The sequence below is a fragment of the Podarcis filfolensis genome (genome assembly GCF_964270895.1).
Source record: "Podarcis filfolensis genome assembly, chromosome: 6".
NCBI lineage: Eukaryota > Metazoa > Chordata > Lepidosauria > Squamata > Lacertidae > Podarcis > Podarcis filfolensis.
This window is the reverse complement of record NC_139609.1, coordinates 54,256,258-54,282,932: the sequence shown is the minus strand read 5'-3', so window position 1 is coordinate 54,282,932 and position 26,675 is coordinate 54,256,258. Positions and strand designations below refer to the sequence as shown.

The 26,675-nt window shown below is 43.3% G+C and overlaps 1 protein-coding gene across 2 annotated transcripts in view; it reads right to left on the bottom strand.

Moving 5' to 3' along the window:
* ITPR3 (inositol 1,4,5-trisphosphate receptor type 3) overlaps nt 1-26,675 on the bottom strand; it is a 97,943-nt gene that overhangs the window by 68,009 nt on the left and 3,259 nt on the right. For both annotated transcript variants that reach the window (XR_014549503.1, XM_083620003.1), the window contains exon 2: nt 4,312-4,382. Coding sequence is in view for 1 of the 2 variants with exons in the window: in XM_083620003.1 (XP_083476129.1) it covers nt 4,312-4,382 (71 nt within the window). In the remaining variant the exon portion in view is untranslated. The remainder of the gene's footprint in view (nt 1-4,311; nt 4,383-26,675) is intronic.

Genomic DNA, 26,675 nt, shown 5'->3' with positions numbered 1-26,675 from the left:
ACTTCCTGTTACACCTGTCTGGAGCATCCTCCCCCTGCATGTGACCAGGTAGGTGGGTGTGACCCTGTGAGACCCTGTGAGAGGGCCAGTCACGCAGCCATCTTCCTCTTTGACTCTCTTCTGATATTGATGTTATTTTGCTGTCTGCTGGCTCTCAGCCAGCAGCACATGGGCTCATTCCCATATGGGATTAACTCGAACCCTTTTCTGTAACTACAAGCTAAAGCCTGCCTTCAGGGAACCTATTGTGAACTGAATGCAAGTAAACTTTTTATCATTACTTTTAAAAGAAGACTTTTGTGTCTTTATTCTTTTTAAGATGGAACAAAGGGAATTTACCAGGAACAAACCCAATCTGGACAAGCCAGATGGGATTGTTTAAGTAAAGAGATTCAACAGAATCTACCAACTAGCTTCCTGCTATACACCGGAGAATGTACTCTGCTACTGACTCACTAGCGTGAGTGGGGAAGGATAATATTTAATCAATATATCCTTTCTTATTATCCCACAACATTTCCACACTATCAGCATTCAGCATCATGGGGGACCTTAGGTTATCCCAAGAAACCATTGGTTCATCTACCTCTGTACTATTTATGCTTACTGGTAGTGGTTCTCCAGGATTTCAAACAAAGGTCCTGCCCAGCCTTCTTTGGAAATGCCAGGAACCGAACTGGGGCTCTTTTGCATGCCAAGCAGGTGCTCTCCTGCTCAGCTAAGGACCTACTGTACCTTCCCATATTACGAGAGAGAGAGAGAGAGAGAGAGAGAGAGCGCAAAACTTCCAATATTCTTGGATGGGCCTGCCTCTCACTGTGTGTTCTAGCAACTAGCACGAGGTGGCTCTGATCTTGTTGGCAGCCTGCCCATCTTCTTGGGTGGGGGGCAGCATGGCTACCTATCAACAGTAGCTGTCAAAGAAATCAAGATGGAGGAAACATTGGCTAGATAACCCTGACCCAAAGTTTCCCTCAAATCACTAGAAAAACAGACTAGGTAATTCTGCACCATGTTTATTTAGCCACACCTGCAATTTTGTTTTCATCAGTGCTCAGATGGAAACATCCCTGAACGAGGTGAGAAAGAGGCACTCCACCAATAGCCTTGGGGGAATGTTCCTTGAACTGAAATATAATAAGATTGATTTCACCTTCCTAGGTATACATCCTACATTCATCTTTACATTTCCAACAATGTTTAATGTTTGATTGACAGAACGCCACTGACTCTTGTTACCAATAAATTAACAGAGCTCAAGAAGCACCACAGAGACGACTAAAAGATAATCTAAGGTAACATACACAAAGCTTAGCAAATTAACCGTATTCCTGAAGTGCCCTTTCTTTCTTTGCCCTTCATTAGTTGACATACCTCCAAGTATCTTACACTGCCGGAACAGAGTGAATGAAACAAATTGCAGAGAAGACAACTCGCGTTGTGTGGTGGTTAAGAAACCCAGCTGTGAATCAGGACATCCCAGGTTCATATCTCACAAGTCCATGAGCTCACTGGGTAGAACTGGGAGATCCACTTTCTCAGCCTGAGTCTCCCATCTGCTAAATGGAGGTTAATAATAATGCTGACTTACCTTACAGGTAAGGATTGCAACCTGATAATATATGAAAAATATGCACCAAAAAAAGCTTTGAAAGCACCATAAAAAAGTTCAGTATTATTCTCCCTTTAGCAATAGGATTTGGCTGGGGGGAGGGGGGAATCTAGAGAACCAAGAGTTATATTTTATATGATATGAAAACTCATTCTACCCTTGTATCAGTTTAAGTTTCAGATTTTGCTTTGCTTTAAATCATGTTCCTCTACCCCAGCTTGGTCTAACTTCAAATAATTTTTTTAACCAAGTCAATGCATCAGCCAGAGAGATCAGAGAATGCATTCAGTTAAAAAAGAAAATCCCAACTGACTTGAATGTGCTTGGGAGCCCAGCCATCTAACAGGCATTAGAGAGCCAATGCAAGCTCCCAATAAAATTTATTGCTTTGGCATTGGCTTGAGTGGCTTCTTGGCTGCTCAGCGTTTGGCTGAAACACACAAGCTGCAACCCTACACCATGTACAAGGGGAGCAGGCACAGAAAGGCCTTTCATAAGAAGCCAAGGTAGCCTCCCCTTCCGTACCTGGGCATTCATGCCAGCCAATGCCACGTTGAGTGTGCTGGATGTCAGAAGGCCCATCCCTCTCCATCCTTCTAAACCAGGTATGGGGAAACTTTGGTCCTTCAGATGTTGCTGCGCTGCAACTCCCATCATCCCTGGCCTTTAGACATGCTTACTGGGGCAGATGGGAGTTGTAGTTCAGCAGCTCCTGCAGTGCCAGATATTCTAAATGGAGGTCCCTTCATGCCCTCACCTTAGAACCTGTTCTTGTTCTGCTCCTGCTTTTCATGGGGAAGCAGCTGTGTACTAGGGAGCAGTGGGTGGAGTGGGGTATTGGATGCAAGATGCAGAGGGGGCTCAATTTAAAAAGTTTGGCCTGCAGGGTGTTTGATACAACAGCAGAGCACGAAGCATGGAGATTGCCTGGGGATGGGGATGGGGAGGAGATGGCCACGGTGGCTTAGGAGAGCCTGTGACTCTCGCTCCTTTCACAGGGTTGTGGGGTGAAGAAATGCAGTCATTGTCTGCTTGCTTCCTCCCATCCATCTATACAATTCTCCAGTTGGTTTGATACAGCAAAAATAGATTATACTTCCATTTGTTACAATCCCAGTCAGCTCCAATCCAAAACTTAAGATTAGAATTACAATACACTGTGAACCAGGGGTGCCAACTTGGGTAGAATATTGCGGAAGGGAAACCCTGTCCCACATAATCGATCACATGACACAGCACGCGCACACCATTTGAATGGCAATGCCCATCAACTGGGGGGGGGGCACGAAGGGACCTTGGCCCCTAGGAGTTGGCTCCTGTGCTGTGAACCCTTGTCAAGATTTATTGTTATTCACTTCTATTTGTTTGTTTTTTTAATAATATTTTTATTGACCTTTTACGAAAACAAAAGCATTTCATTCACTTCTATTTGTTTATAGTGTACTCTACACTTCAGCCCTCCATGCTCTGGTAATTTCCAGACTGGATTATTGCCATGTGCTCAACATGGGACTGCCCTTGAACTCAGAAACGATTAACAATAGTACAGTGATTTCCCTTCTGTCTCAGTCACAGCAGTCACTATGGAGAAATTATGGTAACACTCTAGATTGAAGTATACCCTATGGACATGAGCTTAATCTCCAAAGTAAAAGATTTTCTAAGTCTGTTTCAATATCTGTACCTGCATTTGTCCTGAAAGACAACACTTTGTGCTTGGTAATTGTTTTTAAAATTGTCAATGAAGTTTGGAAGAAGAAGAAGAAGAAGAAGAAGAAGAAGTCATCCAAAAATGCAATCGTCAGGTTACTGGCTGGGATTTGGTTTAGAACCCCCACAACCCTTGTTATAGAACAACTGCATTGGTTGTCGGTTTGCTTCCTGGTCCAATTCAGGATGTTCACACTAACTTTTAAGGCCTTAATGACCTGGCTCCAAATACTTGCAAGGCAGTTTCATTTCCTACAAACCTTATTGGATGTCATCAGCAGATACGGTCTTCTTGGTAGTTCCACCACCCTTAGAAAAACTCAAGGAGTGGTGGCCCAGGAGAGGGATCCTAGGTTGTAGAGTTCCCTCCCTACAAAAATATATCTGGCACCTTTTTGTCTGTGTTGAAGATACACCTCTTTACCCCGGCTTTTGACACTTAAGTTATATGTTTTTGGGACCCACCCTGTTCTTGTGATTTGTTTAAACTGTTTTGAATGTTGTATTTTAAATTGTTGGGACCTATCCAGTGACCTTAATGTGAAGACTGTAATAAACCAAAATAAAATAATGATAATAAAAATATAAAGTAATGAATAATAGGGTTTCCTGGGGAGCTAATGTAGTGAATAAATGTGATGTGATAAAAAAATTAAAGATATCAATAAGATACCACTGACTCTCTCAAAGAGTGCAAAACTGAAGGCACCAAAATATAAAAAGCCTGAAATATGTTTTGCTTTGACAGAGCTGACAAGGAAAGGATTTTTAAGTTTAGTGGTTATCCCAACAAACTGTCTCTCTCTGAGAGGACTGTGGATAACAACCAAATTAGTACCCATGATGCTAGACTTGTAACAGTGATAACTGTGCCACTCAATGCTAAAGCCAACTGTAAATCAGTACCTAAGCAGAGAATTGTTTTTAGGGAATCTCAAAGCAGTTGATCCAGCAAAAGTGTTGACTTTACTGCTTCATTAGTCTCTTACCTCGAAATTTCTTGGGTGGATTATCCAAATCACCAGCTGTTGGTTCCACCACACACCGGTCATCCACCAGCCTGAAAAACAAGCAAGAAAATATTCAGTTATGGCACTTGACTTTGAACTCAGTGATTTCAATGGTCTGAAAAGTTATCTGTTCTATTGTCTCCTTGCTCTGCCAGCTCCCTCAGCCTGAATTGAGATGAGTGCTGCACCCCATATTAAAGTTTGACTGAACTTAACCATCCAGGGGTCCTTTACCTTTATCACAGAGAACAGGAGACACAGGGTGATGTCCTGCTTTGTGTTTGCTAAAGCTGCAAAAATAATTCAAAGCAATAACACAGATTCCTAAACCTAGTCTTAAATTTTGGGGATACAGGATCATTATTTCATGGTACACCAGAAGCATCTTGGGGTGGGGTATCCAAACAATCAGGCATCTGGTTTGTTTGTTTTCTTTGTACACACATGCACACACACACACACACACACACACACACACACACACCAGAACCACATATGCTTTGAAAAATAAATAAATTAAAATTTCCCTTTTTAAAAAATGAATAAAAAAAATGTTGAACATTCTGTAGCAGTGCAACGAAACTTGAAAATTATTATTTGCCAAGATGTTCTAAAACAGACAGCTAATGCAAAAGCTTCAAAATGTATTATGTGTTGAAATTGCAGAATAATTTAAGACTAATCTTGTGACTTTGAGGAAGCCAATTCATGATTTTGAATATCTATGGTTACTCATGCCAGACTACTGAGTTACTCAAAAGACATAATTTGGTACATCTTTCTGACAGCCCATATATTTGAGAACAATCACTTTCATTCTAAGTGTCAACCAACTTCTCTATTAAGCATAATCATTTCCACAATAACCTAAGAATTACAATTCCTTTTTGTTTCATTTTGGAAATAACGCAACATCAGCAGTGATAACCTTTCATGTTTTTGAACGCTTTTCAATATGATCTTAAATGTTGAAGAAGCTTTTTGTCTCTCTACATACTCTTCCTCCACATTGGAGACTTTCTCGACATTGGCTAATATAAGAACTCAGTGAGTGCTTGGATATGAAACATATGAGGCAGTCTTAGACCAGGACAGAAAGACCAGGCCTCTCTTCTGCCTGCTACCCAAGATCCATTTAGCTGGCGATACCAGGGGTTAAACCTGGGACTTTGATAATTCATTCAGCCTGCTTAGTCAACAGTACCTAATACATAAACATTCTGTGCAATTAAAAAGCTATTTCCTATTTGTCAACAGAAACCCCTCTGCACTATGCTAATGAGGAAGGTGGTTTGGTAACTTGCCATCATCCCTCTAAGTATATAAAATAGCATAACTCCTCCGTGTATTTTGGCATGTATGCTTCCAGTTGCAACATAGTGCAGAACACTGTCATCATAAATCAATAGAGGCCAGTAGTATAACACAGATGTTAGGATTGTCCCTCCTCAAACCTAGGGCTCCCACCCCCCTCATTTCAGGAGCCACAATAACTCTGATGCATCTTGCCCTTTTTTGAAGTTTATTTCTATCTTGACTATGGCTGCAAGCTTTAAACGATAAAGCATGTAATTGAATGTTTAATCATTTGAATGTGTCACTGTTTAAACAGTGGAGCCAAGAAGGAAGGGCACATTGATATGGAGACCATATAAGCATGCTCAGCACTGAGTGTGTTACAGTAATCCAGTTTTGAGATTATTACCAGCTCATGGATCACTGCAGGCAAATTATCCTGATCCAGGAACACTTGCAGCTGCTGCACCAGCCCAAGCTGGGAAAAGGCCCTCATAACTTCTGAGGCAACTTAGTCTCCAGCGACAGTGACTGGACAGCTCCATTAAGCGCCTAGGCTGGAAAATCCATATGAACAGAGTCCACATGTTCCAGCAGCAGCCAACCTCAGATTAAGAAGCTGCAGGTCTGACTAGCTCCCTCTGCCTTCTATGAGAAAGGAGACCACCTTGGTTGAGCAGTCATAAGCTTCAAACAGAGTGGAAGGGCCTGTGGTTTGACTCGAACAGAGTTGAGAAACCCTTGTGGCCCCCTCCCTGGATGTTGCTGAACTGCAAATCCCATCAGCCACAGCAAGAATGGTCAATGGCCTGGGATGATGAGAGCTGTAGTTCAGCAACCTGGAGGACCAAAGGTTCCCCATCCTTGCATGAGGGTTTCTGAGCTACAGTCCCTCAGAGTCAGAGGCAAGGGAGGCAGGTCCATTAGGGCAAAGGGGGCACTGGCTGACCAATCTCAGTCTGACTCAGCCAAACACCCACCAGCTTGCCTTCTTATTGACAAAACTCAGGGATCATTCTGTGCATCATTGGCTCTGCTTCCCTGACTTGCCACCCTACCAATTGGCACCAGCCACCACACCTTGGGCCAGAGAGATGAAAGTTAGTCGTGCCATGTAAGTCAGAGCCACAGCAGCAGACACAACAGTGTACAAGTGAAAACATGACCAGGGTGTAGGTGATAAGCTTATTTTAGGACCCCCCAGATTACTAATAAAGCACATTTTCCATTTGGATTTGGATGAATACCATTTGGATGAATACGACTGTGCCACAGGTGTCTATTTTGCATTGTTTTTAAACTCAACTTCTGTTAATTGTGTACTGTTCTTTAGCTTTTATTTTTAGATTTGTTACATCACCTTGGGGCATATGTGGAAGGTGATTAAACAACAATAATCCCCCCATTGCCTTCGCAGAAACAATACGGTGCCATATTACAGGCTGTCAATACATTATGCTGGGAAGAATGTTGCAAAAGAAGGCGATGGGGATTCCAGCAGGATCTGGGAACAGCTGCGTGTTGAACAACCTGTTGCTTGTATATCGGGGGACCCTGTTGCTCCAGAGAATCAGGCTCTGCCTGCTAGAGCACTTCATTCCATCTGTCTCCTTTCCAGCTCTTCCTATGGCAGTGAAACAAACAGCTAGCTGCTCCTGGCACTTAGGGAAGCACATTAACCAGGCAGCCAAAATTTCAAACGTACACCAGTTTTTACTCAATGCATTCAAAGATTGCCAAGGTGTCCTCAGCAGGAAGGCTCAGGGTGAAGGTTGGGTCCCACAGCGGTAATCCTTTCTCTTTGTGACTGGAGATGGTCTTCAACAAGCAATTCTAACATGACTGATCAGGATCCATTACTAGGTTATGGTAGATCCCGAGGCTACTGGCACTGCCAGTACTAGCTCAACATTTTTGGGTGTGCCAGCTAACCATAAAAAAATGTATATTGGGTCACCAGATTCATGTTGACATTAGCATTCCATGAAATGATACTGCACACTTATCCAAATTTAAGGGTTCTTTTCTTCCATTTCAAAAAGTAATTCTTTTTGTTTGCTGAACTATTATCTAACAGTGGACACTTCAGCAGTGAACCTTGCTGAATAAGGAGTAGAAGAATCCAGAGAAGGGTTTTCACTACTGACACTGTGACCCCAACTACATGTGATGCTCATTCACAAACATCTCTCCTCCCCAACTTTCTTTTTTTAAACATAAGCAGACAAAATGACTACAAAAGGAGGGGGATTGACTTAACCTTTTCACCTCTGGCTGTTTCGCTACTCAAAAGCATTTCCTGCCATCACTACCACCCAACTGCACAAGTGAAAATGTATGGGGCATTTTCACAAGTGACATTGAGAAGAGCTTTTAATCTTGTGGAGGGGAGTGTCTGTTAATGCAGGAAAGAAAAGGGCAGGCAGCAACCTGTGAAAACACCCTAAAAGGTATGGGTGTAAACATCCCTAGTTAGATAGCATAAGCTGTATCTCAAGTTGTACTCAGAGTAAATTGAACTGACCTAAGTTAGTCATGTCCTGAAATTTTAGTGGGTTTACTCTGAAAAGGACTAACGTGATTGGCTAGAACTCTATGTCCCAAACAAAGGCAAAGTGATTTTATGGAGTGGTGGGGAACTCTCTTATTAAAGAAGTTAGGAAACCAAGTTCGGCAGATTCCAGCCAAAAAAACCCTATGTCAATTAAGAGCTTTTAGAAATATGAAGTTCATCTGTCACCTGAAAGCCAGTAGAAAGCAAACCATGGGAATATACATCAACTTGGGTAAAGGCTCAGTGGTAGAGCATTTGCCTTGCTTACAGAAGGTACCAGGCTCAATTCCCAGCATCCCCAGGTTTAAATGTCCCCTCCTTGAAGCCCTGGAAGGTTCTTCCCAGTCAGTGTAGACCATAATGAAGTAAATGGACCAATGGCCTGACTCCATAGAAGGCAGGTTCCCGGGTTCCTTGGGCAGGGATTACCGGAGCCAAGGTACCACATCCAGAAAGCTATAGCTTGGTGGCAGAGCATTTCCTTTACATGCAGAAAGTCACTGGTTCAGCTGTTGGCACATGTCACCAGTCAGATGTCCCCAGTCTGAAATCCTGGAGAAGTGTTACCAGCCAATGTAAACAACAGTGAGCTAGATGGAGCAAAGAACTGACTCCAAAGGCTCAAGAATAGATCTCGTAGTGAGCAACAGTACTTCAAATACCTTTTCTGACAATCTCAATATAATCTAGGGCAAGACCTAGGATGCATTGCACTTTAAAGGTTAAAAAACAAAACAGTAATACTGTTTTGAACGCGAAACAAAGAATTAACCAGCATTCTGTAGATCTTCTAGGAGTGGTGTTATATGGTCCTGGCAGTTGCACAATTGAATATTTTTGCTGTTGAACTTTGCACCAGCTGAAGTTTCTAAACCGTCTTCAAAGGCAACCCTGCATCTACCACCTTGAGTTCCCTAAAAGATATGTGTAATTGACCAACTAACTGAAAATCTGCTCACCTCACTGACATGCAAAGGACCAGCCAGTCTTTTATCCCAAGGGCTTTGAGAACAACGAAGAGCTGGGAAATAGATGCAAGCACTTAAGCAGCAAGAGGCCTCTTGAGTACTTTGGAACAAACCCAGAAACCAAACATTGTTTGCCTCTGTTCTTAAGTGAGAGAAATAGACGGCCTAACGTCTCTCAGTTCAGTGTTTTCAAGCTACTTCAAATTATGAAGATTGTACAAGAAGCCTTTTCCATCTCCTGAACTGTTCTCACAATCTGAGAAGAGCGTTCTCTTCTGTTGCTCTGCCAACTGGAATTCGTATTTAGAGTCTCTAATTCATTTGGATCCCCAAAACCTGGATGTAACAAAAAAAATTAGGCAACCATCCTGGAAATCAGAGGTGCAGGGAAGCAAAGAATCATAGAATTGTAGAGTTGGAAGGGACCACAAGGGCCATCTAGTCCAGCCCCCTGCAATGCAGGAATCTTTTTGCCCAATGTGGGGCTCAAACTCACAACCTTGACAAGAAGCATGTCACGTTCTTCTGACTGAGCTACAGATATGATATAGCAAAAGGTGACATATTCCCATTTCCGGCACCTAGTGTAATCTCTGTGAAACTAACATAGCAGCTTTGATCTGACATCAAGGTTGCTGAAATCAGAATGTGCTTCAGCGTCATTACCAAGCACTTAATTGATGTGCCCTTGGTCTTTTCTTGATGAGACAAATTTCCATTCAGCTGAGACAGTGAGCAAGCAATATTATACAGTAGGCACTGGTTATCTTAAGACCTAAAAGTTGTTTTCAAGCATTCCATAAAAGCTTTTTGGTGCATGGACTACCACTTGTATTAGGGGAGATATGTTTAAAACCATCAGAATTAAAGCATTGGTTTGCATGAGATTATAAATGTCAGACCAGTTGATGCTGGTTACTGATAGAGAGGGGAGCAAGGCGGCAGGAAGGTTGTTGAGATGCAGGTGCAGCCAATCTGATGATGCTCGCAATACTCCTACACCAACCTCCCTGCTGCCTCACCTGTCTCCCTCTTGGTAACCATAGTGAGCCTGGCATTGGGAAACCAGGTAAGCAACACTTCCCCCATCAACCACTACTGGAGGGAAGAGTTTGCTGTTTGGACTCTGCTTCAAGTCATCAAAATGGTTTGGGCCAGCACTACTGAAAGGAGCATTTCATGGAACATGTTTGTATGGTTTGATTTAGGTGCCTAACTGGTAAAATCTGTGATTGTAATGTTCACGGTTAGAAAGTAAAACTTGTTATACAAATAAGACAGGTTGGGCCTCTGCAAAAAGAAGTTGTAGTTCCAAAAGGTCAGATGTTATGTTTATTTGAGCATTTGGCAGCTTTGTCACTAATTGCCACACTGTAACCCTGTGAAAGTATGGTATCAAGTAGAAAGTCAGGAGAAGGAGGGACAGATAGAATTACAGGAAGAAAACTCAAGAAGTAAAGTTGGCTGCATTGTTCCATCAGGGGGAGATGGATCCCAAAATCCAAATTCGGACCACATCTTTATTAGTTAAAACATAATAAAGCACCTTGATGAGCATATAAAGTTGTCATCAACTCCAGCCCAAATTCTTAGGCAAGTAAATGAAATAATGTCTGGAAATATAAATAACCAACAATTATCAATCATAATTAAAATGGCAGCCTTGGGGAGCAGCAGGAGGTCCTGATGAAGGCAGGGAACAGCTGTTCTGAAACCCAGCTCCAAAGCCTTCTGAAAAGCTCCTTGACCCTGGACTATATAGTAAACAGCAATCAAAAGTGCGGAGGATAAGTAGGACTGGAATAACACTTGTAGTTTAATGTTGAATTTTGGACATAACGGAGATGTAAAAGATTTGGATAATTACAAAAGATGCAGGAGGAAATGATTAAAAATAGGACCCACAAAGGGGAGGAGGAAAGTCCAGGAGATTCTTTGGAATCTTGTTTTTATGTTGTATGTTGGATAATTGGCTGTAAAACTTTAATCTGAAAAACCAAATAAATAAATAAATAAATAATATTTTTTTTAAAAAAAAAACACAAGTAAGTTTAGAGGATGAGAAGAGTTGGCTATGGAGTCTGTCTCTGGCCACAGTCCTGCAATGGAATGGGGAAGGATGCAGCAAACTTTCAAGTGATGCTGCTTATGCAGGTGTCAGGTTGCAGCAAGGCCTCTTCCAATATTATCCTGCCTGGGTGTTAAGATCTGCCAGAGAGACCCTTCTTCGGATTCTACCAAGGGGTGGGGTGGTGACCCCAAATTAGGGCCACTTCTCTGTCATAGCATCCTGGCTGTGGAACTCCCTCCCTTCCAAACGAGACTCAGGGTTGTCTCTGAGCATTTCTCAACACCAATTAAAAACATATTTATTCTCCCTGGCTTTTGGTAGGGGCTAATGAGAGATACTTTGATGGATGTGCCTGCTGCTGAAATGCAGCTGGAGAAGATCTGATATATTTGCTGCTGCGCTTTGTTGGGATAAGTTGCTGTTGGCTGATTTACAATTGTGCTTTACACAGCAAACGGCTTGTTTTAATTTTGGTGCAGATTTAAAATCGCTTCAATCCGCTCTGGGATCACGAAAGTGATGAAGGGCAGGATGTAAACCTAAAGAATAAGGAAAAGAACAAAAATATACTTTTGTAGGAAGAAGGTGAGAGAGTAACGGGGTGTGTTCAGCAGCCTGGCTTTGAAGACGTCTGATTTGTGAATGAGGGCAATGGGGAGATTATGAAACTCTGTCTACAATGTGAAGAGAAGGATTAAGTTCCTAAGGTTCAATCAGGGAAGAGATTGCTATCCCAGGATCCACTTTTGGAATGAGAAAATAGAGGCAGGAGATGGATTAGAAAGGAGGAAATATGGAGTGGAAAAGAGACACAGAGAAGCAGACCAACTAGAACAACAATAGTCTTCCCCATGTATTCCTATCAGTCACATGCTTCACCCTGAAACTATTTGTTATTTCTATTTATCAGGCTTCCATCCAATCAGTTTTTGCTGACGTGCACAACTTCCTTGCTGTCAGTTCACCTTGCCATTCACTCTTCCTGGTCTTTCCACATTGTTCCACCACCTCTTCCCACCCTGGTTACACAGCTTATCACATTCTTTCACAGCCACATAATGGGACCTGCAATGACTAGTGGGTTTCATTTCCCAAACGGGCTAATGGATCTGTTCCTTTCGAATGGGCTTCCTGCAGCATTCATTTCAATGTGTAACCTAATTAACACAACAAAAAGATAGTAGATGCTCTGGAAACACAGCCTGGATTTATATGACACCGGACCTCCATAGCCTGTGCTGCTTCTGTTCATATATCAAGAACCAGGACCTACTTCTGAAAGCCCGCAGTGCAGCTATATATCATGCCTTTAAGTTAGGGTTGCCACGTGGCCAGTTGTTAACCCACCCAGCCATAAGTTTAACATCCAGGCTCTATTCGCATATTTATTCATTGATTTGCGGTTTGTTTGATTCTTATTTATTAAAAGGCAGTATCTCTAGTCTTATCTGTTTTAAGAGATAGGATGGCATAAACGCTCCATGAAAATGAAACTAAATGGACTACACGGGGCGTGTCCCCTCCCAACCTTATCAGCTATTCCCCAGGTTTCTAATGCACAAACATTTCCTTCAACCCCTTCTTTCTGCTGCCCATCTGTAGCAGGGGAAGGAAGAGGAAATAACTAGATATGGGGCAGGGAAGGATAAATGCAAATGTGCTGTGCTTGCTTTTAACCTACATCAAAACTCCAACTGTGTACACATTAACACTTACTCTGGCTCTAGTATGCTCCTACCACCACAGTATGGATGGATGGATGGATGGATGGATGGATGGATGGATGGATGGATGGACTGACTGACTGAATTTATATACTGCCCTATACCCAGAGCTCTCAGGGCGGTTCACAGAAAAGATCACAACATACAAGACAAAAATAAATTCAATAACCCAATAATACCCCCCCAAAAGAGCCACATTTTAAAAGGGTATGGGATGTTGATCAGCTCAACCAAAGGCCTAGTTAAAAAGGAACGTTTTTGCCGGGTGCATAAAGGTGTATAATGAAGGCACCAGACGAACTTCCCTGGGGATAACATTCCACAAGCAGGGAACCACCACAGAAAAGGCTCATTTTTGTGTTGACACCCTCTGGACCTCTCAAGGAGAAGATATATGCCGGAGGACCTCAGAAGATGATCTCAGGGTCCAAGTAGGTTCATATGGAAAGAGGCGGTCCTTGAGGTATTGCGGTCCGGAGCCGTTTAAGGCTTTATAGGTCAAAAACAGCACTTTGAATTGGGCCTGGAAACTAATCAGTAGCCAGTGCAGTTGCACCAGGATTGGTGTAATATGCTCCAGTGAGCAACCTGATCGCTGAATTCTGCACCAGCTGAAGTTTCCAAACCGTTTTCCGAGGCAGCCCTACATATAACACATTGCAGTAACCAATGCAGAGTTTAAAGCCCCAAGTACACAAAGCTACAGTCCTATGATTCTATGACTTTAGCCATAATCCATAAGCGTCCTGTTGATTCTTGAGAAATACTCCTGCTTGATGCTCTTTCTCTCACGCCAGTTTCCATCGGATTAGAAAACAGAAGCCACAGGTAAACCCAGGTGAGTACATTTCAGGCAGCTGTTGCGCCTGCACAGATCATAGCGTATGCACCTATGACAGCTTCCGTGATTTGGAGTTTGGTGCAGGGGAAACAAATCAGGTAACAGAGATTGGGTGAAGACACTTCCACTCCTCCTCTGGTATGAACAGCAATATTAAAAAGCGTCTTGAAACACAGCAGCCAGGAGTGGACTTTGCTGTGTTTCAAGCTGCTAATGTGTGCCGAGCCTCAAAATTCTGCTTGTCCTGAAACCATCACACACTTCTCCTGTGGCGCAATGGGCTAGTGTGTCTGGCTGTTAACCGGAAGGCTGGTGGTTTGAGTCCATCCAGGGATGGCTGTGGGCAAACTTCCTGCACTGCAGGGGGTTGGACTAAATGACCCTCAGGGTCCCTTCCAACTCTGTGATTCTATGATTCTTCATATTTGGGCATAAATCCTATTGATTTTATTGTGGGGTGGGTGAATGTTGGGAGTTGCCTCCACCAAACAGAGAATCTTAATTGCCCTTCAGAAGTGCACTGTTAACTCAATAGCACAGTGAGTGACCGTGAATACTAGCACACAGAGGCGGGATCTAGACACATCAAAGAAGCATTTCAGTTAAACGCGTTGTAAATTTAAAGAGGGAAAACGGGTAGAGAAAAATGGGACTCCACAGCACCATCTGGTGTCACAATGTTATATCGCATATACAACGCATATAAATCACTTTTTCTTTCCCAATCTATCTGAGTCCTCTAGAGAGAAAGATAAAGACTAAGAAATGAAGTTTGCATTCTAGAAACTTCTGAATTTCCACCCTCTCCCAAATTCCAGTCTGACTCAGAAGCAACAAAACTCTTTGCTCATCGTTTATTAGATCTACCTTACCGGGTTTGTCATCAAGACATTGTGATAATGCATGCAAAAGACTTTAAAATTTCAAAGTGCTGTAGAATAATTGTCATGTCTTATTATCTCACTTATACCATGCCCACCTCCAAAGAGTACGCACAATTATTTAGGAATTGGGGGCTAGTGCCAGACACTTCCCCTCTCTGGAAAAAGGCAAACATGGTCGGTTTTATTTTCTTATTTTATGATAATGACAGAAGAGAACAATCTTCAATGATACAAGCGTACGAAACAAAGACATATTTGATGCCAGGGATATTAGTCATCAATATTCACTTTGCAAAGACAAAAACAGTGATGACTAAGGTGTGCCTGACACATTGTTTATAGTCTATTTCCTCTCCTGATATTTAATTCTCCAGGGGGCAACTTCATAATAATGATTTCAACACCATGGTCATCCACATGGGGAAGGCAAGCAAGAGGAGGGCAGCTGCATTCACTGGATTGGATGAACCATAATCCCCAGATTGCCAGCTTTCATTATTTTAAAAAAGAATAAATATCTAGCATTTGTAGAATCTGAGATATGGGATAAAATGCACAGATACCATTCTTCTCATTTTTTCAGGTAAGGAACTAACCTGCTCTCTCTCCTTTCCGTGTTTGGCTTGCCTTTCACTCCCCAGAGTTCACTGGGAAGAAGGATTTACAGTGGTACCTTGGGTTAAGTACTTAATTCGTTCCAGAGGTCCATTCCTGACCTGAAACTGTTCTTAACCTGAAGCACCACTTTAGCTAATGGGGCCTCCTGCTGCCACCGCGCCGCCAGAGCACAATTTCTGTTCTCATCCTGAAGCAAAGTTCTTAACCCGAGGTACTATTTCTGGGTTAGCGGAGTCTGTAACCTGAAGCGTATGTAACCCGAGGTACCACTGTACTTATTGCATTTCTAAACCACTTTTCCTCCAAAGATTATACCTGGTTCGTTCACTCACTCATTCTACAAGCATTTTCTCCTTACAACAACCCTGTGAGGTAGGTTGGGTTGAGAGGTACTGACTGGTGGTCCAATGTTGGCTAGTAAGCTTCACGGCCTAGTGTGGATATGAACCCAGGTCTTCTAACTCAAGAGTGACACTCTACATTGGTTCTCACGTATCCTGACTCTTGTTGCCTTTGCAAATCAAAGGTGAGCGAATCAAAGCATCATCACAAGCACATTAGAACATTTAATTTAATAACCTTTTACAGTAATTTCAGTGAAAGGTTTTCAAGAGGTTATTGTTAAACAAAAGCTAAAGGGCGCATTTCACATGGTATCTGACATTTTTGTGTATATTTAAAATTACTGAGCATAAATATCTGTTACTAAAAGTTGCTGATCTTTGAATGCCATAAATAAGCAACGAAGAAAATCAATGGACACTTAGACTGCCGTTCTATACCAAATTACCTAGGAATAAACCCATTAAACTCAATAGGACCAACTCTAAGGAGGCATGTAAAGGATTGCACCATTAAGAAAGTTTGGATCTACACATGCTCAAAGAGAAGTTGTGTAACTTCTGTTTGTGCAGTATGTATCTATCCAATTTTCTGGCACCCGCCGTGCTGTTTAAGCCCATTGAGTGACAATAATTTGTGGATACTCAAAGCCTCATGAGGACAAAGGGAGGCTGTGACAATGATTGCTTTTCAAGTGGGCAACTGTTTTATCTCCTTGGGTACTTTTTTTTACTTTGTAATGAATTTGGTGGTCCCCAATTCTATGTTATGTATGTAGTACATTGATTTCATTATCTTGTTATGTCACTGCTGTGGTCAGCACAATGACTGAACAGAACAAAATTCATGTCAATTTGCAGTTGTTTTAAGGCATCCTGAAATGAAAAGGCAGCAGGGTCAGAAGAGAACCAAACACATTTTCTGCTTTCCTTTCTGCTTTCCCTTGAAATGTCCTTCAAGGATTAGCTGCAGCGCATTGCATGCGCAAGCGTTGCTGACGTGAAACAGTTAACACATGAAATTTAATACAAGAGTAGATTCAGCAAGGAGGTGAGGCACACAGAACCCTATTGTAATTAGGCCATTCAGGGTTCCTTATCTAGATGATAGAATCAGGCAATTAGTGCATCATGATCTAAGGAAGCTGAACCAGTGTTTAATTAGCACAGGTCCAGGCTGGGCCATTGCTGCACTTGCATTCACACTGCATTGTCCCAGTAGGGAACTCGCCAAAATAGAAATCCTGCATTTGTTGTACAGTTACAGAGCAGAGGGCTGGGATGAATCTACAGGATGTTAATCTAGGACAATCCAGATAGCAAGGCACTGGGCTTAGGATTCAAAATGCAAGTGTTATTCCATACCCTTCAGCATTTCTCCGATGAAAATAGGGGGACATGCTAAGGAAAAGCGGGATATTCCAGGATCAAATCAGAAACCAGGACGTCCCTGGAAAATAGGGTCACTTGAAATGTCTGTTATTCTATTTATTTATTTCATATATTTATATGCTACTTAATACTAGAACACTATCTAAACCAGGGGTAGGCAAACTAAGGTCTGGGGGCCAGATGCAGCCCAATCGCCTTCTCAATCCAGCCCGCGGATGGTCCAGGAATCAGCATGTTTTTACATGAGTAGAAAGTGTCCTTTTATTTAAAATGCATTTCTGGGTTATTTGTGGGGCATAGGAATTTGTTCATTTTTAATTTTTCCCCAAAATATAGTCCAGCCCCCCACAAGGTCTGAGAGACAGTAGACCAGCCCCCTGCTGAAAAGGTTTGCTGACCCCTTCTCTAAGCAGTTTACGAAAAGATAACAAGTGGGGGGGCAGATGACAGATACATAGACAGACAAAATAGAAATAACAATATACAACTAAGACTGCAATTACAGATGAAACAATTTTATTTTTTTAAGAAACCCAAAATGTAGCAACACTCTTAGAAAACTTTTTAGGAATCGGGGAAATGGCTCAGTAGCCTGGCCATCAAGTGTCAGTAAGGTGAATGGAGAACAGGAGAGAGGTATTGTCTGCAGCTATTCTGACCCTGCCCTCAAGCCCTCCAACCTTATCCACCTCCTTGCTCACCATGCTGTCTCCTGCCTATAACCACTTGGATAGGAGCACCATCCCTTCTCTCTTTACCCTCCATCTTGCCAAAGCACAGTCAGACTTGCAATTTGCAGTATTCCCCCACTAACACATGCACATCACACCCAGTTCTGTCTTCCACCTACTCCCAAGTGATTTCCTTACTCAGACCATTCACACTGCATAAACACAAATCACAGAGCACACCCCCCATCCATTATCACTCATGCCATATTACTCCCACACCTCCACCAATACTCACAAATGCACCATCCACCCAATCTCTCCAACACTTCCTTCTTAATCACCAATCTCTCAATCTAGTCTGCAGCAAAACATCAAAGCAACAGTAAAAGCATTGGCGGAAGCATATAAAATATTTAAGATATTGCCACCCATCAATCACACACATGTGTTGTTCTGGGCAGCTTTCTGGCTCTCACCCAGGTTGCTATTTCCCACCCAAGACTCTCAGCCAAGGATGGTTCTGGGACTGCACTCCACTCCCTGGTACTCCTTTCTCTCATCAATGATGCCCTCAAACATTTCTAGTCCACAAAACAGGGACTTCACAAAAAATAGTAGTTCAGTTTGAAGGCAGGCACCCTTGCCCACATCACAACACTAAAGTGTGGCCCTACCCTTTGATTTTGCCCCTTCAAGCTATCCATATGTGGCAGACATTGCACTTCAGTGGTGCTGACTTTGTAGAGTAGACCTATAACTGCTGAAGTGCCTTCTTCTATACAACTACTCAAGGTAGAGCAGTCCTCTCCTCTTCACCATCTGGCCACTCTAGGTGTCTAAGGCAGCTAGCTAAAGAGCTTTCACTTGAATGGAACTGTGACATGGAAATTGCAAATGCAGCCTTGCAACACACCATGAACCACACAGTCCTGGGGAAAAAATCCCTAAAGGGAAACATAGAAGCTGTGGTTTTAGCACTTTTCCTACTGACACATCTGCCACCAGAATTCCTGCTTCTCCACCATTTGATCAACATCCATCTATAATCTGTTTTATTTTGCCCTAGCCTAAGACACACTTCAAAAACAAATGCAACATGAAGCTCCATTCAAATCATTTTTCGGTGCTGCAAGCATAAAGTGATGGGAATGCATTTGTGATCTCAGCCTTTAAAAAAACAAAACACCACTGAGGTGTCAGACTTAGTCCTAGTTTTCTCATCCTGGTGTCCTCCAGATGCTGTTGAACTACAACTCCCATCATACCTGACTGCTGGCCATGCTGGCTGGAACTGATGGGAGTTGTAATCCAATAACGTCTGGAGAAAGCAGGTCTAGTCCTTTGAAACTAGTGGCTCAACCAGCCAGCATTACATTCTGCAGCAGTGGATACAAAAAAAACCAGGCGCTGAGGGCAAACACAGACCGTCATTTCTGTGCACCCTGCTTGTGAACAGCCAAAGGCACCCAACCAACCACTGCTGTCAACAGATCACTGACTGAGATCCTGAAAGGCACCTCTCATCTTGGTTGTTAGGTTTTCAATGGATAATTCAGTCTAATCCAGTCTAAGGCAAGCTGTGAGACAACCCAGGACACACTTATTTTCCTTTCAATGTTGCTCCTTCCTAGCTGTTTTCATGCATTCTCTGAAGACAGGAATGGGATTGTACCCTCTGCCCCCACTTCCAACCTGTGAGTGTTCCTTGAATAGGGCCTGCAGCATCTAGACAAGCACAGGCTCTCTCCATGCAACTGTGAATTCTGCAAAAGGCAAGGTCCCTGTACATGTACACAGCCTGTGTGTGTCTATTTGTACATGCAGATGCTCTAACCGCACCTTTGACCAAGTGCACAGAGGTCTGGAGCAATGACAGCAAGCCTGATTCCATCTTCCCTTCCCATGAGTATTTGGTGAAGGCAGATATGGGGAGAGGGAAGCGGCTCCTGTTGAATAATTGCCTGAGGCGGTAAGAACAAATGAACCATCATCATCACTCATCAGGAGATGGCAATTTTGCACATGCAAATTAGCAAGCCATTGCCGCAATTAGGTGTGCAGATTCGCTTTAAATTGCTATGAGCAATTTTCAAGGACTGTTGTGTTCCATTAAGTACACGGTGATGTTCTAGGGCTTTTCTCACACTTTCACATAAGACACCATCAGAAAAATCAGAGCTATGGAACTGGATCTGGCCAGTGGGCAAAGTCAGTCATTCCTCATTGCCCAGTGGGCTGACTTGGTCTGCCTGGCCACACCCCTGTCCACGTTCAAAGGGGCTAAATGTGCTGAATAGCAGTTACTTAAGTCCATATGCAAGCAAGGTTCAGATTCAAATGGACATTCTTCCTCTGCAGACAGTGTCAAAATGAACAAAGGACCCTGACCTGATTAAGACTATTTCAATGATCTTATGAGAAGTACTGATTGCAACAAATATTGTTTTATGTCTGAAGAAGATCACGTATTGGTGCCAAAAACGTGAACTTACCCAAACAATGTGTGTAGCTATTGGTGCCTTCTTTAACTATCTGCATATATAAAACTTTCTTTCACAGAACACACATAGTCCAAAAAGCATTTGTGTACATTTTTAAAGCCTGGAAAGAATTTGATTAGATTCTAACACCTCAGCTTGGGGTGGGTGGGTAAGGAGGAGTTAACTTTAAAATTAAATGACGTGCATAGAGGACTGGAATGAAACCTGTCCCTCCCTCTCTCATAATTTCCCATGCTCCACAGCTGTAAGGTGGTTTCCCTTGGCTCACATCGGGTATCTGCAACAAGGTGGGAGAAACCATTTTAGAGTAGGAGAGGGGTGAGAGGAAGGATGTGGGTTTTGTTTCTATCATTCATGCACTATGTTTAATGTTAGAAGCCAACCTCCAATTCCTACTTTACAGCCAAACCAGCCAACATATGCTTAATAAACATGTGTGCCTCTAGAAGCTGGCACCAGAGAACATTGGCTATCTACCCTGGCTGCCACCCTGACACACCCAAGCAGAGGCTCTTGCCTGTAAGTAAGAAAGAGATATTTATCCAGGCAAACAATGGTCCAGGCTCAGCAGCAGGCACAAGAAACAGGAGTCATGGCTCAGGAGCTGAAGAGCAGGACAAGAAGTTCAGAACTGGATGAAAGCAATGAAGATGCCCTAACAAGTTTCCACGCCTCACCCACCAAGCTTTGAAAGACAAGGTGTGGCACTCTCCTTTGCAAAACACCTTTGTCTTGCAGGAATGTCGGACCCACCCACCTTTCGGGTGGGTGGGTCTGTTACTCCCACCTGTGAAGGTAGCACCTGATTCAAGACTGCACTCTTCGGCTCGGGTTCCTGTTCAGTTGCTGCTACCTCTGGTTCTGCCTCCCCACTTGGCTGCTCCAAGCCCTCCCCAGCCTCCACTGAAACTCTCCACTCTACAGGAAAATGAGGAGAAGCTAGCATCCCTGCTCTCTCTTCCCTAAGCATCTGAAGTCAAGGTGGAAAGGGGAGATCCTACCTCCTCCAACTTGTGTTCCCACTATTCAGGGCCCCCCCCCACACACACTTTTCTTCCTCCTTTCTCTTGAGTCAGAGCAGGCATAGGCAAACTCGGCCCTCCAGATGTTTTGGGACTACAACTCCCATCATCCCTGACCACTGGGCCTGTTAGCTAGGGAAGATGGGAGTTGTAGTCCCAAAACATCTGGAGGGCCAAGTTTGCCTATGCCTCTGAATCAGAGCCTGCCAATCCAACCAAATTCTGACTGCGCACTGCAGGGCTCGTGACAATATTGACCACTCATAAGAAGGAAATATTTGCATTATAAAAGAGTCTTCTGTGCCCTCTGAGCATTTACCTCCCTACCAGCCAATTGAAATGGACCCCATTCTTTCTTAACACTGGAATAGCATGAGATAATAACTGCCAAAGCCATGTTATTGTGCCTGTTTAATTGTTGCAGACAGAACGATATTTCACACCATGTAGACTTGCTGCTGCTGCTTTCCTGTGTACTAAATCCTGTTCCAAGGAGCCCCACCCTGCAAATCCACATGCAACCACAATAATAGTTATCTGAAGGTGTGATTGAAAACTAAATAGCAGTCACTTATACAGCCATGTTTACTCAAAGCCCTTCCTCTTCAACCAGGTCAGAGTGCAAATCCAGCACATAGTCATACTCTCTTTTCTGACATACTGTTTGCATGCTCCATTCTTCACAATAAGCAGAAGTAGTTCTACACTGATGGAATGCAAGTTTGCGGTTTGTGGTGTAAAGAATTATTAATTCAAATAATTGCATTTGTGTCTACAATATTGGCTGAAACTACGTGTGTGTTGCCCCAAACACATTTTAACAGGTAATTTCCTATGGTCTACACTGACTTTACCTTCTTTTTCTTCTTCTTCTTTACTAACATTTACTAACACTAGCTGCCTGTTCAAAGTGAGAGGAGGATAGTGAAGAATATTGTGAAATGGATGTACCAATTTACTGTTAAAGCATAAATTATTTATTTCTTTATTTAAGTTGGAGTTCCCTCAACTTTTAAGGCATCATGTTAGAGAATTATGACTAAGAATTCTTGCTAAAAGACGCAAGTAGTGCCCTGTGGATCCAATCAAGGTTCACATAGTCCAGCACTTTTTGCAACCTGCAACCAGAAGGGATTTAGGAGTGCTGAGTTCAGAGGCCTGGGACCCTTAGAAATCAGAACATGGACTGAGACTATGGTCGTTAAATGAAAAGGTTTCTTTTAGAGTATTTTCCTTGTTCACAGTTACATGCAGACTGGTGTTCTTCCTCCCAGAATTATCTGCAAGTCCTGGGATAGACTACCGATAGTCTATATTCTGGAATCCTGGTCTAGATCAAGGAATAGATCCACCATAGACATTACAAGATGGTTCACCAGAAACAGGGTAATAGGTCACAATTCAGCTTCTGCCCACACTTCTGCCATAATTATCCCTGTCAGCTTTGGGGTGTCTTGACACTGCAGGTTTAACAGTAATTTGCTTTCCCCAAGGTACTCTGGGAACTGTAACAGTAGGGAAGATCTAGCTCAGTTCCCTCACCAAATTCTCATGATTCACTGGATACCCATCCAGAGTTATAGGACTAGATCCAGCCTTGTCATATCTAGAGCAAATTTAAGTCCCATTGGTTTTAATGGGTCTATGCTAAGTATGAGGAGTTGAGATCCAAGCCATGGTTGGCATCATTACAGCACTAGCAATGCATGTCAGGAAAGAAACATGCACACCACCACCAATGGTATAGATCAAGCATAGGCAAACTCAGCCCTCCAGATGTTTTGAGACTACAATTCCCATCATCCCTGACCACTGGTCCTGTTAGCTAGGGATGATGGGAGTTGTAGCCCCAAAACATCTAGAGGGCCGAGTTTGCCTATGCCTGGTATAGATCCCTTTGCCCAATTCCACACTGGAGAGCAGGGCTGCCTTTTGCTGCTGGCAGAGGATCCCCAGATTCAGTCCCTGGCATCATTAGTTAAAAAGGGCCTCAGGTAGCAAATTTGGGAAGTAAGTCACCTTGGAGAGCCACTGCCAATGGACAGCACTGGGTTTAATGGGACAGATTCAATATAAGGTAGCTTTGTGTGTTTAGCTCAAGGCTAAGCAGCAAGAAAGGAAACAACAATTAGGACAAAGGACTAAGAGCTGAAAGCCAAATCTGTTGTCCAGTCACACTCTGAAAACAAGTCAATCTTTCCATGCCCTAGTTGACCATCTGTACAGGGCAATGATTAGAATGTGCCTTTATCTGAAAATGGCTGAAAATGATTACAATGTGCATGACTCATTGACAGAGCCCACTCCTAGCATGCAGAACGTCTTGGGGTCCATCACCATCAGGAGGGTTCGCAAAGACCTGCATCCTAAGAGGAGTTGTCAATCAGGGCAGACAGAAGTGGACTGCACAGACCACTGTCCTAATTTAGTAAAGAGCAAACACAGAAGCAGTCCCTAGGTCCACCTTACCCATCTTCCCTTCTTATAGAAAGTTAAAAGGTACAGGTATATTCACTGGGGGAGGAAGAGGAGTGCAGGGGGAGCGCCCCGCCCCCAGCAGCGCAATCCCGGTGGGGTGCCATCGCGGCTGTCCCCCTGCCCGCGCTGGGCGCCCCACCCCCAGGATGTGCACCACACCCCTACGGGCAGCGCACACCACCGGGACACGCACCAACCCCACTCCCACCTGCTCTCTGCCCCCCCAAGTGCCAGAGCATGAAGCTGGGTATATTGATCCTTGTGGATTTCATTCTCCACATCTCTCCATTAGGAGAACTATCCAGTTATTCCTTCTTTCTGCGTCATGTTTGTTAATCAGTTACTAATCAGCAATATGATTTTTCTCACTCCATCACTGCTAAACATTCTTTTTTGAAGTCTAAGCAGTGGCGTAGCGTGGGTTGTCAGCACCCGGGGCAAGGCAAGTAATTTGCGCCCCCTAACCCGTGGATTTGCCCTAACCCCCAGATGTTGCGCCCGGTGCAGCTGGCCCCCCCTGCACCCCCCACGCTACGCCACTGAGTCTAAGTACACCGTGGCAAGAGGAACCCCTCTATCAATATGCTTGTTGACACTCTCCTAGAACTTGGGAAGGCTAGTGAGACGGGCCCTACTCATGCAGAAGCCATGCTAGTTCTGCTTCAGCAAGACTTGTCCTTCTATATGCTCAGTAATTCTGTCTTTAACAATGATTTCCATCAGTTTTTTCTGGAACAGACATTAAGCTATTCAGCCTGTATTTCCAGGCTCTAGCCCCCCAACCCCTTACTATTGTTGGTATAATTATTATGCCAATATGGATGTATGGAGTTTGAACTGAACATAGAAAAAAAATATCAGGAGCATTTCCTAAATAAAGATTCTGTTAGATAAGCAAATTAAAAGCGACGTTATTGCAAGACCTTTCATGGCAAGGCACATGTGATGTAGAATTGTGACCTCCGGGGCAACTGAGTGTCATTTCCTTAGCCATGGCAACAGCCAAGCTACTGTCACTGTAATTATACAATAATGGTTCGCTATCTGGGCAGACATACCGGTAACTCCTCAGTGAGACACAGGAATGAGCAAAATAAGGGCTTGCATCTGCTAATAGAAATAAGCCCCCCTTTAATAACTGTCCTTGTGATCACAGTTGTGCTCATGTTTGCTGCTTTAATCCCGCATCATTGGTAGATTCCCCAACCCCCTCCACCTTTGATGAGATTAACGCAAAGCCTTCAGAACTAAGTATGCATTGGGAAGGGTGTAACTGGCAGCTTTATTTAGCCTTAGGGTAATTTGACATGTTTGGTCACCAACGGGTTCTTCTGTTACAGGCAGGAGAGCAAGCCTTTCATTTCTGCAAGAAGTCTTTAATTGTCTCCTGCATTCATTCCAACCTTGTCATTTCATGCAATTTTAGTGTTTTGGCAGGCTTTCAATACCAACCTTAGCAAAGAGCTTGAGCTGCGATTGAAATTTATGCACAAAGGGCACACACACAGTCCAACTACACTTAAACAATGAGTTCAATGAGAGAAAGTAACTACAGTATTTCAAAAAATGAGCAACTGAAAGTTCATTCCATTTCTCACTGATCTGCATTACTGCAATGGCAAAGGCAGTGAACCACTCCTTTCCAATAGGGCAGGGGTCAGCAAACTGTTTCAGCAGGGGGCCGGTCCACTGTCGCTCAGACCTTGTGGGGGGCTGGACTATATTTGGGGGGGGGGAATATGAACAAATTCTTATGCCCCACAAATAACCCAGAGATACATTTTAAATAAAAGGACACATTCTATTCATGTAAAAACACGCTGATTCCCAGACCGTCCACAGGCCGGATTTAGAAGGTGATTGGGCCGGATCCGGCCCCCGGGCCTTAGTTTGCCTACCCATGCAATAGGGCTAGGGTGGTCATGTGTCCTATTTTAAAGAGGACAGTCCTCTATTTGAAGGGTTGTCTGATCTAAAGCCTAAGAACCTTTAGAAGGGAAAGCAGGAGGGGCCCTGAAGATGCTTATCAGTTAGCGCCTAGATACCATACTTGCAGGCACACAAGTTACCTAACCACGACAGTCTGGGGTACTGTATTAATGCATCAATAAAAGCAAGCATTTCTAAATCTCCATGCATGTTTTGTGCAAATCTGTGTCCTGATTTGTTTTCTTGGGGGTGAGTAAGTTGCCACCCTACATGGGACCATCAAAGCAATTCACATTTGCAAATTTTATTTTTTTCATTTTAATAATTTGTATGCTGCTTAATATTACAGTGTCTAAGTGGTAACTCTTTACATCAAATGACAATAGATATATAAGAGCAACCACCACATTTCCTGGTGAGGTACGGGCTGAATGCCTTTATTTGACACTGCTGGGATGGGGGACCAATTGAGACAGATCTCTGAGACTTATGGAATCTGATGAATTCCTGAATGATCTGGGAGCGGTCATAATGAGTTGCTGAGTGAAATGAAACCAATAAGCAGGTGACACCTCGCTCTATCTCTCTGTTTCATCTGAATTGGGAGAGGCAGTTGAGGTGCCAGAAAAGGTGCTTGGAGTAGGGTTGCCATATTTTGAAAAAGAAAAAACACTATGACAGCCATTCAAAGCAAATAAATGCCATTTGTCTCAAATTTTACCCCTGAAAAAGAGGACGTGTCCTGGAAAAAGAGACACATGACAACCCAAGTTTGGAGGCAGAGACAAGGTGGATGTGGACAAATAAATTAAGTTGAATCTTGAAAAGACAAAGGTATCAGCTGATTTCATCCTGTGGTGTCCCACAAAGACCACAATGGCCGTTGTATAGGTAACGTAATGCTCAGTTATACAGGACCCAAGTAGCTGCTTCCTAAAAGTTGGTCCTAACTTCCATTTCAGACAGGAAGGGAATTCTTCGTGTCCTCAGCCACTGACTACATAGCACCCATGTATAAATCCCCATACAGCGCAATCAACATAGGACTCTGCC